The sequence below is a fragment of the Artemia franciscana genome, chromosome 11 (genome assembly GCF_032884065.1).
Source record: "Artemia franciscana chromosome 11, ASM3288406v1, whole genome shotgun sequence".
In the NCBI taxonomy this organism is placed as follows: domain Eukaryota; kingdom Metazoa; phylum Arthropoda; class Branchiopoda; order Anostraca; family Artemiidae; genus Artemia; species Artemia franciscana.
Genome location: NC_088873.1, coordinates 38,125,206 through 38,144,329, shown reverse-complemented (window position 1 = coordinate 38,144,329; position 19,124 = coordinate 38,125,206). Strand labels below are relative to the sequence as shown.

At 36.0% G+C, this 19,124-nt stretch overlaps 1 protein-coding gene across 1 annotated transcript in view; it reads left to right on the top strand.

Annotated features, from left to right (window-relative positions):
• The window catches only part of LOC136033187 (nuclear pore complex protein Nup160 homolog), a 56,458-nt gene that overhangs the window by 36,068 nt on the left and 1,266 nt on the right, over positions 1 to 19,124 (top strand). Inside the window, exons 4-7 of the mRNA XM_065713891.1 lie at positions 1,658 to 1,854; positions 5,836 to 5,966; positions 12,477 to 12,643; positions 14,458 to 14,708. Of these exons, the coding sequence (XP_065569963.1) occupies positions 1,658 to 1,854; positions 5,836 to 5,966; positions 12,477 to 12,643; positions 14,458 to 14,643 (681 nt within the window). The 3' untranslated portion in view covers positions 14,644 to 14,708. The remainder of the gene's footprint in view (positions 1 to 1,657; positions 1,855 to 5,835; positions 5,967 to 12,476; positions 12,644 to 14,457; positions 14,709 to 19,124) is intronic.

Genomic DNA, 19,124 nt, shown 5'->3' with positions numbered 1-19,124 from the left:
TAGACTAGGCGTTAACCTCCGGCGCTCCAAGAGCCAATCAGCGCGGAAAGATCTTGGCTCTATTCTGGGAGTGAAAGCAGAAATTTCTCCCACAGCCAACCAGCCTTTTCGGAATCCAGTTTCCAACTGCGAGAGTGTCTGGTTTTGACGCAATGCCGCGACAATAGCTATGTGTTGCTTTTGAAATATGTTTGCGCAACTGGTGTCTATATAGGCTGTGATATTTACAAACGCCTCTGTGTACATACGAGCAATTCATTTTCTTCACTCGGCGTGTCAGCCGAGTGAATTGTGTGACGTCAGCCCATTAGAAAGGTCACGTAAGCCATTATAGGTCAACTAAACAATGAGCTCATTTTCAGTAGTTGTTTTGCAGTCATCTTGATTGTTATAGTGATTTTATTCTTATTTTTCTTCGATGTTTTGAAAACTGAAGCACACTGGTCAACAAAGACAATTGGTTTCGCTAATTTCAGATAAAACATCATTTTTGTACAATCCTAAAAAAGGGGGCTAATGCCATAATTGCCTCTCGCTCAATTGGACTATATGTCTTAGCTTGTTCTACAATTAGCCTAGACTTGATGCCCACAACTATTCCATTTTGATTAAAATTCCGTTGATTTTTGAATCCATCTCGTTTAGCCTGGGGTAGTCCTGATTTTAGAATTTTGTGTCATATTTGCCGGATGGTATTTTCTCTTGTCTGTGTCAATTTTTACAGCAATCAATGAATCCTGTGAGATAGTCTGTTTTACAAAGCTTGAAGTTTGGTATCGTAAACCTGAAGCCTAAGTCGCTTTCTAAGTATTCATATTTTGTAGCCACCGAGGGACTTCTTCAACTCCGCTTTCTTCAATATGAATATAAAGACAACATCACTATGATTATCAGAAGGTGCTGGCGTTTTTTCAAGCGCGCATTTTTAGTCTTATATAATTTCAATTTTTCTAGGTGCCAGGATTTTTTTTTGTCTTTTATTTCTGTGTGCCTTTGGAAATAATTTCATGATATTAGAAAAGTTTTTTTTTATCTTTTTAGTCTTTGATAAAAATATTGTAATTATTTTTGCGCTTCATGCTTACAAAATTTGTTATAAAATTTAAACAAGGTACAAAATGCCTTCTTTTATGTTAAAACGTTGGCAGTGTGGGGGGGGGGGACTTGGAGACAGAACGGAGTTACTTTGGTCCTGCAATTATGAAGATTTAGAATCTTTGTATGATTCCACTTCAGAAAATGGGCCCACTTGCATGTAACTCCACGGAAAACAAAACCTATACGAAATTTTAGTTAAATTCAAAGATGGAAAGAGGGTGATTGATTGTAAGATTTGACCCTCATTGACGAAGTGAAATAAAAACATTTGAAAATCATTTGATAGTTACCAGTATTTTGCAAAACGAGAAAACGTGGATTTCGCTGAATGTTCTGTTGCTTCCGAAGAAATTCATTTTGGAGGGATAAGGTTACAAATTGAAAAAAAAAACATAAATAATATGAGAATCTATAATAAAAACGCATAAATCGCCAGGTCGGATCTCTGTCTCTGTAATATGAGTTGAACTTTCGTGGAGGGTCTCTCCATCTCGGTCCCCCCTCTATCCCCTAATCACTCACTTTTTCTCTCCCTTTTATTCTCTTTTTGTTCTCTCAGGATGAAGAGTTTACAGTTGAAGTTGATGAGCTTTCAGATTTGAAAAAGGAATACGATCTTACTGTTGCCCAACTTAGCTTGCTTCAGTTAATGGAGAGACAAGCTCTGAACCCTAATGTACCGTCCTCAGCCCAAGAAACTGTTGCCCAGTTGGTAAATATGAAGGGCTATGAGCTTGCAATCTCTGTTGCCAGAAGGTAAGGAAAAATACTAAACAAACAGTTTTGCTTTAGATCCAGGGGTGGGGTTTTAGATCGATTTATGCTTTATGCCTTAGGCTTGCGATTTCTTTCATTTATTTATGTACTCTATTATAATATAAATTATGAAATGATACACGTTGTGGTATAATCTGACGTAAACCTGCTGGTAGGCTGGTGGATTTATTTTTAGGTTCTTAGGTTTTAAATTTTCATTTATAGGGTGTTCTTTTATGATCTATTTGTTATTCGCGAACAAATACATAATATTACAAGATTCTAATTTCTTAAAAAATAAAAAAAAACTGGCCAATTAAAGGAAATGTAGGAGAAGTCGAACAAAAAATAATGCTAGTAGTCACTGAAACTAAAAAAGGAAATTTTGTAACAATTTGTACATAAAAAGAATCTGCTTTACATTTGGATTCCAAATATGAAAAATTTATTAAGAATATTTAAAAATATTAGCGTAAAGGAATTTGCCTATGTTTTGGAAAATTGGACCCCCCCTCAAAAAAAGGAGGGGTGGCCGAAAACATAACCAGCAAATTCAGGATGTCGGAGAAAAGTAGCTAAGGTTTCCATTCTTTATCATATTAAAAGCAGTTTTTATCATTTTTTGAGAAGAATGGTTACGGATGTCATTCTTTTATCGTTTTGTCGGAGTGATTATATTGCCCCAGTGGTCGTTGAATCTCGGAAAATCGATTGTTCGAATAGAAATTCAACATTCTAGTGTTTTTGCTTTAAATAACATGACAGGCCAGGCCAGGGTGAGAATTTCAGCCATTTTGCGGTGCAAGGCAATTGCCAAAGAAGGTCAAAGTACTATAGACTGAAAATTCTGAAAGAAACAAATCGATTTAGAACTTTAAAGATGCAGATTCACTTGTCTTACTTGAGATTTTGTAAGTTTATGTGTAGTGGTGTATAATTTCTTACCACGTACGATGAAAGATCAGCGGGTATTTCTGCATGCGAACTGGGGGAGGGGAGGGGTATCTAAAGCCTCAATAGGTTCATTTTACCTCCAAATTTTCCAACCTCCTGTGAGAGGTCCTTCAGACGAATGCAGAGCACAAGTTCGATTCCTAAACTTCCTTCGTTTCGAGAATCATTTGGAATCACCGTGTTGTATGGGTGGAATTGGGTGACAGTTCTCTTCTTATTGGAGAAAAATTATACACTTATGTACATATCATATGCTTATCTGCACTAAAAGACGAAGGGCTAGGGGCTTTTAACCTTCCAGACTACAGAAATTCAAAGTTTAGCTCCCAAAAGTACACTGTAAGCCCTCGTTTTCAAACTTCTTTCGGGATGTGTTTCAGTGAATTATTGAGAGGGATGTTTATCTCCCGATCTCAATGAATTTCGAGGAATATATTTTGACTACCTTTTTAGGGATTTGGGGCTGATAGGTGAAAAGTTTCAATTTTAAAATTTTTCACGCCTAAAAGTACTCTTTTCCTTGAAACATTGTATTACAAAGTTTAAACGTTAGTCTAAGGACCGAAGAACTGAAGGGTTCTAACCACCCTCGTGTTTAGGAAAATCCGACGTATGAAATGAGAATTAACCGAAACTGATTGAATCAATAAGTTTTCAACTTGAAGTCCCTTCAGTCCCCTGCTCAGTAGACTAAAGTTCGAATTTGTATCCCGTTATTTTAGAAGCGAATGCTATATAAAAAAAAAAAAAAAAACGTTTGAATAATTATTTTTTCATATTTGCGTACAATGGAATCTTCGGCTCAAATATTCAGTTCAGAAAGGCAATTGCCAAACAGAACACATGTGATTACCAACTGACACTGTTTCCTTTATTCTAAAATGCTTTCAGTAAAGCGCTAGTCAAATTTTAGTAAGGAGTGAGTGGGACGGGTTTCCTTCATGTACAGGGCAATTTCTTGTCGTTTTAGGTTTTAACGTACTGTTTACAATCATTAAAATAGCTTCCTTCTTTTCTTGTTATAGTTGTTTCATACTTCTATTTTTGCGCTTTCTTTGTCTGTTTTGTTTTCTAGTTTCGTTCAATGATTCACTCATTGTGTTGTTTTTAATTTATGAAAAATGACCTTAATTAATGTTTTGATAAGATTAACTTTAAAAAGTTTAAATTGAAAATAATAGGCCATTTATATGAAAAATTAAAAAAAAAAACTATCAAGAAACAAGAAAAAAATTATAATACTTTATATATTATACTAGCTGTTGGGGTGGCGCTTCGCGCCACCCCAACACCTAGTTGGTGGGGGCGCTTCGCGCCCCCCCCAAGCCCCCCCGCGCGCGTAAGTCGTTACGCGCCATAATAGTTACGCGCCATTGTAGTTGTGTCCCTATGTCCCACCTGTGAATATAGATATATATATATATATATGGTTTTAACTACGTAAAACTTGCGAATATACAACATTCTTTGCTGTCCCATTGTCTTTGCATATAAATAGATTGTCAGGTTATCCCCCTGTTTCCCCCGATGTCCCCGTTGTAGTTGTGTCCCTGTGTCCCGGTCGTCATTTATATTCCCTGTGTCCCGGGTCCCGGTCATCATTTGTATCCCGGTGTCCCGGTCTGTATATACATTCGTTTTTTAGTTTTGTTTTTCTCCTTTATTTTTTTCCTTTTTTTTTCTTTTTTAGCTTATTTAGATTTTTAGATTTTTTAGTTTTTTTTATTAGTTTTTAGTTTTTATTTCTTTTTAGTTTTTTTGTCCCGGTCGTCATTTATATCCCCCTGTTTCCCCCGGTGTCCCCGTTGTAGTTGTGTCCCTGTGTCCCGGTCGTTATTTATTTTTTAGTTTTTTACCTTTTTTTAGTTTTTTTAGTTTTTTAGCTTTTTTATTTTTTTTATTAGTTTTTAGTTTTTTTGTAGTTTTTGCCTTTTTTTTAGTTTTTTTAGTATTTTAGCTTTTTTATTAGTTTTTAGTTTTTTTTGTAGTTTTTGCCTTTTTTTAGTTTTTTTAGTTTTTTAGCTTTTTTATTTTTTTTATTAGTTTTTAGTTTTTTTTGTAGTTTTTGCCTTTTTTTAGTTTTTTCAGTTTTGACGTCACCTGATCCAGTTTTTTCAGGTGACGTCACCTGATCCACGATCCACAGATCCACAGACAACTTATTTTTATATATATAGATAGTTTTTTTTTTTTTACTTATGTCCTGGTCGTCATTTATACTCCCTGTGTCCCGGTGCTTTGTTGATTGCTAATCGAACATTCCTTTTGTCCTGGTCGCTTTCTCTTTGAGTGTCGTCATTTATTAGTTTTTTCCTTTTTTTTTTAGTTTTTTATTGGTTTTTACCTTTATTTTAGCTTATTTTTCAGTTTTTTCCTTTTTTTTAGTTTTTTTTTATTTTTTATTTTTTTTAGTTTTTTACCTTTTTTTAGTTTTTTTAGTTTTTTTAGTTTTTTAGCTTTTTTACTTTTTTTATTAGTTTTTAGTTTTTTTTTGTAGTTTTTGCCTTTTTTTAGTTTTTTCAGTTTTTTTTTTAGTTTTTTATTGGTTTTTACCTTTATAGTTTTTTTAGTTTTTTAGCTTTTTTATTTTTTTTATTAGTTTTTAGTTTTTTTTTGTAGTTTTTGCCTTTTTTTAGTTTTTTCAGTTTTGACGTCACCTAATCCAGTTTTTTCAGGTGACGTCACCTGACACATCCATCCACACATCCACAGACAGACAGACAACTTATTTTTATATATATAGATTACATATTATACGTTATTTATTTATTGTATCTTCATTATGAAATCGAAAGAGCTTCTCGTGAATTGGTCTGCACTTCCATTTTTGTGTTTTATTCTTCCTCTTTTTTGTATACAATTATTCATCTTGTATTATTTGCTGTTGTTTTTTTTTGTATTGGCCATTCGTTATTGTATTTGTGATATATTTAATTTTAGTATACTGTAACAGTAAATGTCCCAGTGGTTTATTTTGCTATTGGCTAAATCAATTATGATTTTATTTAATAATTTATTTCTTGGCAGGTTTGACATCAAGACAACTATCGTGATTGATGCCCTGACATCTGACTATGTAAACCTGTTGAGGTCGCTCAACAATGATTTTACTGCAGAAAGTGAAACTCTTCATTTCATACGATTGAACAATCCTTCTGGTTTGTTTTCATTTTGTGGGTTTATTGTTATTATTTTTAATATTACTTAATGTGATTTATTATTATTATTATTATTATTATTATTTAATGCTATTTTGTTGATCTAGAAATAGTTTTCGGAAACTGATATCCAATTATGTTATGAATGTTATGTTGGGGCTTGGCTTATTCCCTTTCCTTCGCAGGAAATTCCCACCCCCCTGTAATGTCCCTCTTGGAAGATTCGCCCCAGAGGTAAAAATTGCGCAGCCAAAAGGAAATGAAGAGAAATAAAAAGCACAAAGAAAAGTATAATTGTGCATCAGCTATTGTGAAGGAAGGGCGGCGGGCCATTGCTAAGTTGGGAGGAGGGATCCTATATGCCTAAAAAATATGTTTTAATACCCAAATTGGCTATATCTGTATGAGCTTCTGATACACTAGGAAGGGGTATGGGGGGGGTGGAGGGGAGAATCTTTCATCACCCTTAATTTAGGCTAAGCCTAAATAAGGGTACTGTAGAGAGATATCTCCCTTCTTATTGCAGAAAATTCTTTCTAACATCTATTTTAAAGCTTCATTTAACTAATATAATTTGCTTCGTAATTCATAACCCCCCCCCCCCCACAAATCCCCCCATGCGCAAAATTGAGCAGGCATAGAGAAAGATCAAAATAAGTACCGCAAAATTTCAATCAAATATTCTAAGGGGTATTCAAAGGACAGAGATCAAAATCAATTTTAGGAGAGGGACTGGCTAGTCTTCAGTCTCTTCTGGCTTTAAAGAGAGGACTAGAACTCTTAATTTTTGATCAAATGAGCATTCTCAGAAGTTTCTATAGTTACGAGGGGGGTGTTGGGGATGAGAATGGGGCATCCCTCTCCTATATGAAATAAGTTCTGCTCGTTTTGGGTTTAATATTATTTTTACTTTCATGGTGTAGACAAATATTTCTAGAAATCCAAAGATATTATACATCAATTTCCACCTACACCTCTCCTTCCTTAGAACTAATTATGTATTTATCTGAAGGCTCAGTGAGAGTTAGGATGTTTTTGCATTGAAATCTACCTTTTGACGCACCTGCATCTCCCTAACAATAAAATGATCAGAGAACTCTACTCTAGAGGTTTATAGCTCTTGTCTAAAAAAATTTGATCTTTATTTATTTTTTTTTTTTTTTTTGTGAAAAATATCACTGATGTTTATTGTTTGTTATTTTATTTGTTTCCCCTAGGGATGATAATATCAAACCAAGGGTCCTACAAGATCGATATAGGGATAATTCGTATGAAATTTTAAGTGCCATTTTAACTAACCCAACAGATGGGAAGGCAACGAGCCCCCTTCTCATATCCCTAATTTCATTAAAGACATCCCAATAAAAATTTGAAACAACCATTTGGTTCGTCATATAATGGTCCAATTAGTATACCGGGACGGAGGGGGGGGGGCTAGTTACATATGATCTTTCTTTTCTTAAAATGAGTACAAGAACTTCTGTTTTCTTCGAATGAGCCCTGTCCAGGGTTTATATGACCATCCCTTCCATATGAAGTACCTCTTGTAAAAAAAATATTTATAATGATGAATTGTAGCTTTATGGCCATTTGCTATAGGCAACGACAGACCGTCGCCTACTGATATGGTTTGTTTCGTTCACGTTTTTTCCTCAGAAAATTTTACCCCTGTCCTAGAACCCCATCTGATATCTGGTCCTTTGCAACGCTTAAGGACGTCTGGTCAAGGTTTCAAGGCTCCCCTTTTTTTTTAGAATAGTTGAAAATATCAATAAATTTGCATCCAAGGATGACCGAACCTCCACAACGCCTGGGACAAGGACCGTAAATTATGTCAAATGTCAATTCTTTTTAGGTATAGTTTAGAGTGGAAAGGGAGGGGGAGGTTTAGTCCTAGGAATGTATTGGCGTCAAAGTCTTTGGAATCGTTTTTTTTTGGTAACAAAAGATAATTATTTTGCTATGGAAAGGGGGAGGGGTTAGTGGCCCGGAAATTAGCCACAACGTCTTTTCTTGATCAATTTTAAACTTACAGCCGTAAGCCCTTTGTTCAAGGGGACTAAGTAAGGTATAAGGAAACTGTTTAATGATTGGTTCCTTTGAAACTGGTCCCTCCTCTAATAGCATGGGCTCCAAAAAGGGCCGAATTTTTCCAATTGACCTTAAACTTACGTGAAACTTTGGGCTAAGGGGTCCTAATGCAGAAGGGAATAGATATTTATATCCCCTCAAAATGCAGCCCAATAAAGCGCCAAAAACTTTTTTTTCTCATCCATTTCTAACAGAAAGGACTATTTTAGAAACTTAAAAGGGGGATTGTTCTGTTAAAAGTTGAAAGTACTTCTATCCTTTTCAAAGGCCGAAAGCTACTAGAGGGTATTAAACCTCCCTCTCGCTTCCTTTTCTGAAATCTGGCCTTCCTCTAATGCGTTTGATATCGAATGAGATTTTGAGATATCTGTCTTATTCGAAAATCTCCAAATTTCTGTTAAGTTTGTCTTTGAAGTTGATACCAGTCCCATAACCGCAATGTTAAACTTTGTTTTACTCTGCAATGATAGCACGAAAAAAGTATTAAAATAGAATAGTATTGCAAAAACAAATACTATGAGACATTCTACAACACGTATTTGGCCTATATTTTAGAATATTGGTAAAACATTCTATAATTTCTTTCTTTCTTGTTTTTTTTATTCGTCGTATTTTCTCTGTGCCTGCTTAATTTTGAATATGGGATAATTTTCAGTGGGGTTGATAAGCATAGCACCGTTGTATTGATCCAGTTTTTAAGAAATGGTTAATCCGGGCGGATTTGATCTCCTAATCTAGACTGTCTTTTGTTTCTTTTTGTTTTAGTGCAAAAAACCTAGATTAAAGCTCAAATTTAGCTATTAACAGCAAGTCTGGTGGTTTCGCCTCGACTGGCATCTCATATTTAGATGTTAGTTGGGAATTTGTTAAACTGTAAGCTCCCCCAACTCAAATCAGTCTACAGTGATAAACACCTATATTGATGTTCCTTTTTGATAATTATACAAATAAAATGGGAAAATAAATATCACTCAATAACTTCTGAAAAGAACCAACAGAAAATGAGCTAAGTTGTTTGTTGTACAGCTGCGTACACTCCTCATCCACACCAACCTTTTTGAAGTTTTACTCTTTACTCCCTTCTTTAACTTTCTTTCACATTGTTTATTATAATCCCTTCTCACCCCGTTCGTAGGTGTCCTCCTTTTGTTTTGTCCTTGGTTTGATGCCCGAAAAGCCCAATTTTGGGGCTTATCATGGCCCAATAAAGCACAACCTATCATAACTCCTCCGTAAAAAGGAAATCGAACCACATTTTTACAGCCTATCATTTAATATATGGCTATTCAAAAGAAGACTTGAACCTTCCCTTAGACAATTCTTGTGGAAAGTAACTAGCAAGTCTTCCTCGCCCTTTTGAATTGACCCATTTTTCAAAGCTATACTGGACAACTGAATTTTCGCTTCTTTTAGTGTCCCAATTATAATTTAGAGATTATCTTCCTGTTCTTGCAAACTTTTCAAGGAGGCACCCTCGTGCCTCTATAAAGAGGCGACCCACGACAATGTTAAGCGAGTTCCAGTGGTCGCAGAGGGATGGGGAGGGATGCATTTCGTAGCCCGAGCTCCAACTAAGAAACCTGCCAAATTTCATCCCCCTCCGACTTTTCCTTCATGGGGAAAATCTGGCCGAAAGTTTCGACCAGTCAACCCCAGCCCCCCTTTAACGTTGTCCGATCGGGCTGAAATTCACAAGTTAAGGTCCCCTATGGCCCAGGAGCTTATCCACGAAATTTCAGCTCGATCCGATAACTCCTTCCCTGTTTTCCAGAAACCACGCATAGACACTTAAAATTCATTTTCTTTTTTTTTCTCGACGCCTACAGGTCACAGCCGACATCGGATCTGGGTGTACGAGGACTCATTCGATGCGGAATTCTCCGAGTAATTTTCCTGGAAAGTTTAGTAGGAAAATCTTAACCCCCCGAAAGTTTCGACTCCCCAACCCCACCCCCCTTTTAACGTTGTCCGATCGGGCTGAAATTCACAAGTTAAGGTCCTCTACGGCCCAGGAGCTTATCCGCGAAATTTCAGCTCGATCCGATAACTCCTTCCCTGTTTTCCAGAAACCTCGCATTAGCTACTTAATTAACGCATTTCTCTCCATAAGAGCCCATGTTAATTTGAAATTTTTAAAACTTATTGAGAAGTTATATTTACACACATGTAAGTGATTAGCTCAGTCGGTAGAGCGTGGGACTTTTAATCCTCTGGTCAAGGGTTCAAGTCCCTTACGGGCGGTTTTTTTTAACAACATCAAAATAAAAGTGTATAATTTTGATAACACCTGGACAGCTTATCAATTGAGAGATAACAGAATATTAGCTTCTTATGAGCAAAAGAAACATTTCGGTCATTCTATCTATTTTTTTGTCTATTTTATACAATGATTTAAAAGCGGGGGGGGGGGCGGCAGCCACCCAAGTTCCTCTCCTAATTCCTGTACGAGGAGTACAGGAATTATTAAATTACATCCACCATGGATTGTAGAAGAACGTACAGAAATAATATGAAAAAAACTTCGTTTTCTTAAAGAGTTAAAGAGGCTGCATCCCAAAGTCGAACCTTAAAACGTACAGGAATTAGAAGAGGCAGTTGGGGGGCTGCCGCCCCCCAAACCCCCAGCTTTTAAAGACTCTTTGGTACAGGTTTTTTGTTTTTTTGCTAACCCCCCGCTCTTGGCTTCGGAAAGGCCCTCTTTTAATTAACAAAAAATTGAAATGAATGAATAATGGAATAACTTCGAAAAATGTTAAACACAAGAGGACAGGAGAACCATTGCGCCGAAACTAGTAATTAGTAACAATGAAGTCCCCCCACAAAAAAAAACCTGTACAAAAGAGTCTTTAAAAGCTGGGGGTTTGGGGGGCGGCAGCCCCCCAACTGCCTCTTGTAATTCCTGTACGTTTTAAGGTTCGACTTTGGGACGCAGCCTCTTTAACTCTTTAAAAAAACGAAGTTTTTTTCATATTATCAACTGTAAAAGATGCTGTTCTCCTTGGCTTCTCCTTTTTACACCTTTTCTGCATCCACTGTTTTTGCTAATAATGCTGCCTAAATAAGTGAAGCTGCCCATTCCTTGGTCGTCTCCTGGCTCTCTTCATCACCTCTTCATCCACATATAGTCCTAGTTTCATGACTTGGTCTTCTTAACATTAGCTTTAGATTTCATAGATTACAGCTAGAGTTCATAGCCTTCTATGACTGCCAGTTAAGTAATGTCATCCCTGAATTAAAAAAGAATGAAGTATGATTGTCAAGACTTCATATAGCTTATTCGAGATTATTGCTTCTAACACATTAGTTTGGATAAGTTATCCCGTTTGGTTACCAACGTCAACAACATAAAAAAATTGTAATAACCATAACAAATAATCAGAAAAGAAATTAATCAAATTAGTCAAAGAAATTCTTCTTTGACTAATTAATCAAAGAAATTAGTCAAGGCAGTAGTGTTGCACTGATATAGAGCGATAAGTCCCTCGTGTATTCTTTATTCCTCAGCCACTGTGTATGAAAACGCTGGGCGTACAAACTCGGAAGAGGCTCACCACCCTTTTCCCGCGCCATTTTGTCCCCGGGTACCCCTCTAACTCACCGTGGTATTGGATAAAATTTCAAAATTAGCATTTTCTTCGTAATTGTCGGAAAGCCATTTAAATATGTCTCTGGGGATGACATAACCCACCAGTATCACGAGCAAGAACCCTTAAAATGAAATACTAGTTGTTCATTGATAGGTCTTAGTAGAAAAAGGTAGGCGTGTTTGGTCTTAGCTAATGGACTATTTAAAAATTTTCAGGGATTGTTTCCTGTGCCAAAGGGATGGGGAAGTGTGCCCAAAAATAACTTGAAAATCTTTCTATATTTGATTGATTGAAATTTTACATTCATAAGTTATGGATCAAGGAGACTGAAAGACAAAAAAAAAATTATTTAAGGGGCATGGACCACCAGAAAATGGGTTTTTCTTTTTTCTTGGTCGTTAAATTTGTTGTCTGTTCAGGAGTGTTGCGAGGCAAGCTCTTTTTTTTGCATGGAAAATAAAAGTTGTAAAATGTAAACTTAGCTTTCAGGCTATTTATTTTTTTATTTGAGTTATCCAATTGTTCTCTTGCTATACTTATTGATTTTTTTTAGATTTTTTTTTAGTTATTTACTAAACTCAAATATTTTATGATAAATCCGAACATGTGAGCATTGAGAATCATTTTTTTTTTGCGCCAAAAATAGAGTTTGGGCAGCTTAAACGTAAGTTAAGGCTATGTTTTGTTGCTTTTTAGATATGAATTATCCATAAAAAGGTGTAAAATTTAAAATTAAAATGACACCTCTTTGTTTTTTTCGAAAGAACCAAAATTTTTAAGTCTTGCTGTTATGAAAAGATTTTTTTTTAGTTATTTTATATTTTGTTTTCAGTCCGTGAAATAGTATCTTCCCGGCCAGTTGAGCAAGTTGAAAGACTGCTCGAGGCTAGTTTAGTAGCAGCAGAAAGGTCTTTGGAAACGGCGTGTCATCGTACATGTGCCTTTCGAATTCTTAGTTCAGATGTCTTCTTACCGGCTTGGCTTGTAAAGTCCTACTCGGTAAGTCTTTTTTCTGTAAAGGTGAATTTGATTTTTTTTTTTTTTTTCCGAAGCAAGAGGAAAGTCGTGTTAACCATCCTAATTTCTTCTTGCTTGCATAGTTTTTCTTCTCTATTTATATTAAAGTTTCCCTCTAGCATGAACTAATGTAATTCCTTCTTCGTGGTTTTTTTTATATACTAATTTATATTTCTAAATTTAGATTTATCAAAAAGAGAGCAAACCTTTTGTACTTAAGAAATGTTCACGATTTGCTCAATTTTCATAGTCAAATACAATTTATTACAATTTTTTCTTCTTTTTTGGAGGAACCGCCATGTTCTCATTAGAAGGGGACGTCGAGAAAATGACATAAAATGGAAAAACGATAAGAAAAGAATTCAATAATTTTAATTAACGTAAGCTTAAATTTTAAGAAGAGTATGCATAGATAGATGAAACTCCGGGTAGATTCATGTGGATCTTGAATACTCTTATCGTGTGTCAAATCCTCTTAAGGGGAAGGGGGGCACCGTCTAGAAAAATTGAAAAAAGGTAATTTATTCGTTATACTAGCAGTAGAAAATGTAGGCCGCCTCCACCTGTCTCGTCAAGACCCAACAAGTATTACCTTCATCATGCGTGAAATCCTTTTTACGGTGAGGTCATCTAAAAGAAACTGAAAAAAAGAATTTTCTTTTATAATGACACTAATGAAACCCCAGCCCCATCCTCAACAGAAAAACTGAAAAACCTTCCCTGTAGCCAAAATTGTATCTAGAAGGGAGGGGGGTTGGATTTGACCTCCTGCCCCAGAAATGTTTGTCCGACTTGTAAAAACGTAACAAAAATGAATTAAACAATTTTTGATGCGTTTTTGTACTCCCCCCCCCTCTGAGTAAAAAATCTTGGATACGCCGCTGTCTGTACCTATTCTCGTTGGCCATCGATCCGTAGATTATTTTGTAGATTGTGTTTGGGTGTACACTTTCATAATTGTTATGGACCAAGGAAAAACAGCCGTAACCCAGCGCAATATCCAATGAATACCCAGTGATTGGGTTGAGTTGTGAGTAGTAAATGTAAATATTGAACAAATGATATAATAGTATCGTACTGCAGACTAGAGAATAGTTTAACTAATGGAAATATTCATTAACTAATTAAAATTTTGAGTTTTTTTGCAATAGCCAATGGAATACAATAATTATGGCTATTGATTATATGAACAAGAGGTAGGTGTGGTTTCTGCATGAAGTTTTACAAGCAAGACTTGTTAGTATGAAATATGATTATGAATCGTTTCGATGAAACTAAAAAGATTTAATCTTTAAAGAGAGAAATATAAAAAGATCTGTTCGGAAAGATTTAAGATACTAAAAAGAATTAAAAGAAACAAACAAAAATATGATAAAAAATATATTTTGATATGAAAATGCACTAAAAAGGTAAAAACTAATTTTCCTTTCCTTCTACTCGGAAGAATTGGAAGTTTTACAGAATAGAAACAAAAGCGCGTGGTAGTCATTACGCATTTTATATCAAAATTTTCGAGTTTTTCGGGTAGTAGGAATTTTTTTTTTTACTTTTCGGTACATTTGGATGCTAAAGCGTTTTAATTTCTAAAAGGAATGTTTAAGTGTGTTCTCCGTTCTCTTGATGTAATGTTTTTTTGCTCGTGCATAAGCGATTTAGAATTAAAGTCGGTTGCATGCTTCCTCTAAAGGTAAGATTCGCAAATATCATATTTAGGCTTAGCTTCATTATCTTTATAGACGCTTAATTTTCTTGTAAACTCTCTCGTAATATGTCTTGGTAGATTCCAAATGTTTAAGGTAACAGATTGCCAAAGGTTGTACGAAGGCTATCCATGTGCTGTCAAACGAAAAGCAGGTTATCCCTGCTTTTATTTTGATTCCAACCGAGGACACACCCATAGGGCAGAGAGCTTCGAAAGAAATTTCGGAATTCACACGAAATTTCAGAATTTTACCACTGAACCATACCACCAAGTCGACTGAGAGTTCTTGACAAACTCCTTATGGAGCTCAAATATCAAGTAGCGACGGATTCTTATTGGAGCAAGGTAAGGTTTTCTTTTATTTTGTTTGATTGGATCTACGAGGAAATTTAAAAAAAAAACTGTTCAGCATAGCTTTTTGGGCTTGAACGTTGGTTATTTTGTTTAGTTAAGATCTATAGAATTGTTCTCTCTCTCTCTCTCTCTCTCTCTCTCTTCTCTCTCTCTCTCTCTCTCTCTCTCTCTCTCTCTCTCTCGCTCTCTCTCTCTCTCTCTCCCTCCTCTCTTTCTCCCCTCTCTCTCTCTCTCTCTCTCTCTCTCTCTCTCTCCTCTCTCTCTCTCTCTCTCTCTCTCTCTCCTCTCTCTCTCTCTCTCTCTCTCTCTCTCTCTCTCTCTCTCTCTCGCTCTCTCTCTCGCTCTCTCTCTCTCTCATCTCTCTCTCTCTCTCTCTCTCTCTCTCTCTCTCTCTCTCTCTCTCTCTCTCTCTCTCTCTCTCTCTCTCTCTCTCTCTCTCTCTCCTCTCTCTCTCTCTCTCTCTCTCCTCTCCTCTCCTCTCCTCTCTCTCCTCTCTCTCTATCTCTACGTAATCAGGTATAATTATCAGGCGGATGTTTGGTTGGTTTAGACTTATTTTGTTTCCAATTTGAATATACTTTCTTTGCTCTGAAGGGTTTTATGTGTTAGATATAAAATTCCTTCGAAAGGGATGGAAGGACAAGTAAACCTTTCAAATGCGTTGTTTAAAAAAGGTCCGATTGCAAACGGCTGTGATAATTAAACTTGAAGACCTTCTTTACAGTCCATATAATTTAAAACGAACAGAAATTACTCCGTATATGAAAGGGACTTTCCCTCCTCAACGCTTCGCTCTTTACGCTAAAGTTTGACCCTTTCTCTTAACTCTACTTTTTAAAACAGTAAGAAACCTTAGCGTAAAGAGCGGGGCGTTGAGGAGGAAAAGTCCCTTTCATATACGGAGTAATTTCTGTTCGTTTTAAGTTTTAATGTCGCTCCTTACTTACCGTTACAAAAACTTGTTTTTTTTTTATTCAATTTCTGGACGTTTTTGAATTAATGCATGTTTTAATCTTGGCTCTCCACACAAAAATAATTAAAACGAAATTTGCATATTAATTAATTGCCATTAATCGGAAGATTTTGAGAAAAAAGAAGCGAAGGAGGAGGCCTAGTTGCCCTCCAAGTTTTTGACTTCTTAAAAAAGCAACTAGAACTTTTATCTTTTTACAAACGTTTTCATTGGTAAAAAATATACGTAACTTACGAATTAACTTTCGTAACGAACTTCTATATTCGTATGTTTTTATTGCGTATCTGAGGGGGTTCAACCCTGTCGATACCTCGCTCTTTGCACTAAAGCTTAGATTGTGTCCCAATTCCTTAAGAATGACCTCTGAATCACAAAGGCCGTAGAATAAATAGTTGAAATTACTAAAAACACTTTAGCGGAAAGACTGAGGTATAACGAGGAGGTAACGTCCTATAACGGTATCCTCCAACGTACCCCCCCCCCACCCTCAACTCTCCCCCAAAAATAAAAAAAAATCCCCCTGAAAACGTCTGTACACTTCCCAGTAACCATTACTATATGTAAACACAGGTCAAAGTTTTCAACTTGTAGCCCCTCCCACAGGGACTGCGGGGGAGTAAGTCGTCCCTAAAGACATAGTTATTAGGCTTTTCGACTATGGTGAATAACATGGCTATCTCATAATTTTGATCAGGTGACTTTGGGGAAAAATGAGCGTGGGAGGGGGGCTAGGTGCCCTCCAATTTTTTTGGTCGCTTAAAAAGGGCACTAGAACTTTTAATTTCCCTTAGAATGAACCCTCTCGCAAGGTTATAGGACCACTCAGTCGATACGATCACCCCTGGGAAAAGAACTACAAAAAACAAAAAAAAAAACAAATAAACACGCATCCGTGATCTGTCTCCTGGCAAAAAATGCGAAATTCCACATTTTTGTAGATAGGAGCTTGAAACTTCTACAATAAGATTCTCTGATATGCTGAATATGATGGTGTGATTTTTGAAAAGATTGTATGACTTTTAGAAGGTGTTTCCCCCTATTTTCTAAAATGTGGCAAATTTTCTCAGGCTCTTAACTTTTGACGGGTATAACTGATCTTGATGAAACTTTTATATTTAAAATCAGCATTAAAATTTGATTCTTTTGATGTAACTATTGGTATCAAAACTCCATTTTTTAGAGTTTCGGTTACTATTGAGCCGGGTCACTCCTTACTACAGTTCGTTACCAAGAACTGTTTGATCTGTTGGTATCAAATTCTGTTTTTAAGAGCTTTGGTTACTATTGAGCGGGTCGCTCCTTACTTACAGTTCGCTACCAAGAATTGTTTGATATTATCTGGATATATCCGGCGATATTTGTTCACTAACAGATGGAGCAGTTTTTTGGCAGACATATGCCTCTAGTAATTTTTGGGGTATGTAGAATTACGGCTTTAACCAAGAATTGAACGACCCAAGGTTCGCTAGCGAACAAACAATTCTACATTTGGAAATTCGTCTATTGAAATAGCTATCGTAGCACTCAAAAGTGAACGCTAAATTACGCTACTTTCACAATCATAAAATGGTCACTAATTAGATACACTTAAGAAATATGGCACAACTTCCAATTCACTTGTTAAATGCTCTTACGAAATATGGTACAAAGGAGTTTGCGAATCTGTTCGTACGGCACTTGACTGGTTCTGGTTTGTTGTAGTATGTCTGCTGATTGATGCGGATGGTGGAAGTATGGATCGGTGCCTCCCGTTTATTAATAGTGATTTCCCAAATTTCATTATTAGCTCATGTCTTTGATCGAATAAGGTGGGCAAATTCAAGAGCTCAAGGGCACTTTCGTAGCTGCTGAAACTGGGTCCAAACATCCTATTGTATGAAATAATGACAACATAAAGAATTAACATAATTTTAAAGTAATGTTTAATATGTGCCTTTTCTAAGATCCCAAATTCAGGATAGAGATCCAAAGATTCTGGGAAAAATCCGAAAGTTTGGCAGATCTAAGAAGAATAGGGATGGTGATTTAAAGTACATACGAAATTCACCTAATTTTAAATCAAACGAAAGGCCTCAAACAAGCTTGCTTCAAGCCTGCTAGCTGCCCAGCTTTTACTTTGTTGCAAGCTTAAATCAAGTCTTGAAACAGCTTTCAAAACAAGCCAGAAGCAAAGAATCCCCTGCAATCAGAAAGAAACAAAACCAGGTTTTCCTTGAATCCTTGTTTGGTTGCCCAGAAATAAGATTAAGTAGCAGAGATATAAATAATAGATCCATGGTGGCAGTTTTTCAGATGGAATCGGAATCGATCGAGTGCCGTGTCAGTGAATCCCTTTTCTATCCCCAAATTTTAGTTTTCCTTAAAAAGCCACTTCAAACTGGGGCATTGATACCTAAAATGGATTTGCCACTTCATTACGCTTAGGAAAATTTGATTTCGAATCATTTTCTTGTCTATAAGACTTTTCAAACAGTCCGTGGCAACAAACCGTAAGTAAGGAGCAACCCGCTCAATAGTAACCAAATCTCTAAAAACGGAATTTCTATCCCAATACATATATCAAAAGAATCAAATTATTATACTGACTATTCGCTCTTTACGCTAAGTTTTAATTTTGTCTGAATTCTTTAAGAAAGACTTCTGAAACACTATATTCGTTTAATTGGAACAATAGGAAGTGTCTTTCAAAATTACTATAAAACTTTGGTGTAAAGAGTGAGGTGTTGACGACGAGGCAACCTGCATTTACGTAATTTAAGTTTTCTGTTCGTTTTAAGTTTTAATGTTGCTCCGTACTTTCAGTTGAAAAAAATTAGCTCTTTTTATTTAATTATATAATGGTCAAAACTGTTTATTGCTAGTGAAGATAACTAGTTTTAATCCAACACTAGTGACTTCTTGTAAAATACTTTACACAAAAATTTTCCTTTGCTCAATCTGGTGCATAAATGGATTACTTTTCAAAACTGAGATTTCTTACCACTAAGAAGGTTAGCAAAACTTACTCTCAAAAATACAATCACTATACATTCAATCACTACGATCACTAAGGTGCTGAATGGCGCATCCACAAATTTCGAAAAAAGCTTTAAAATTTCTGATACCCTTCCGTGCGTCCTATACTTGCCAAACCACTTTTTTCTACTGTCGTTGCAATGAAATCGAACACCTATTCAAAACCTCTTCAAACTGTTCTTCTTAAAAAAGTAAGGCTACAAACATTTGATGCATAGGGCGATGGGCGACAAGCTTGTTACTTGTCCCTGTATAACTCGACGCCCTATGCGCCAGCAATGGCTCAGGAGGATCTTTATCCTTTTTTTAGAAACATTTGAAAAATTAAAAAAAAATGCAATGACAAACACTCACACAGAAACATTTCTCACAAAAGACACACCCTCCCCCGGATTCTACCCGCTTCAGCTATTTCTCAG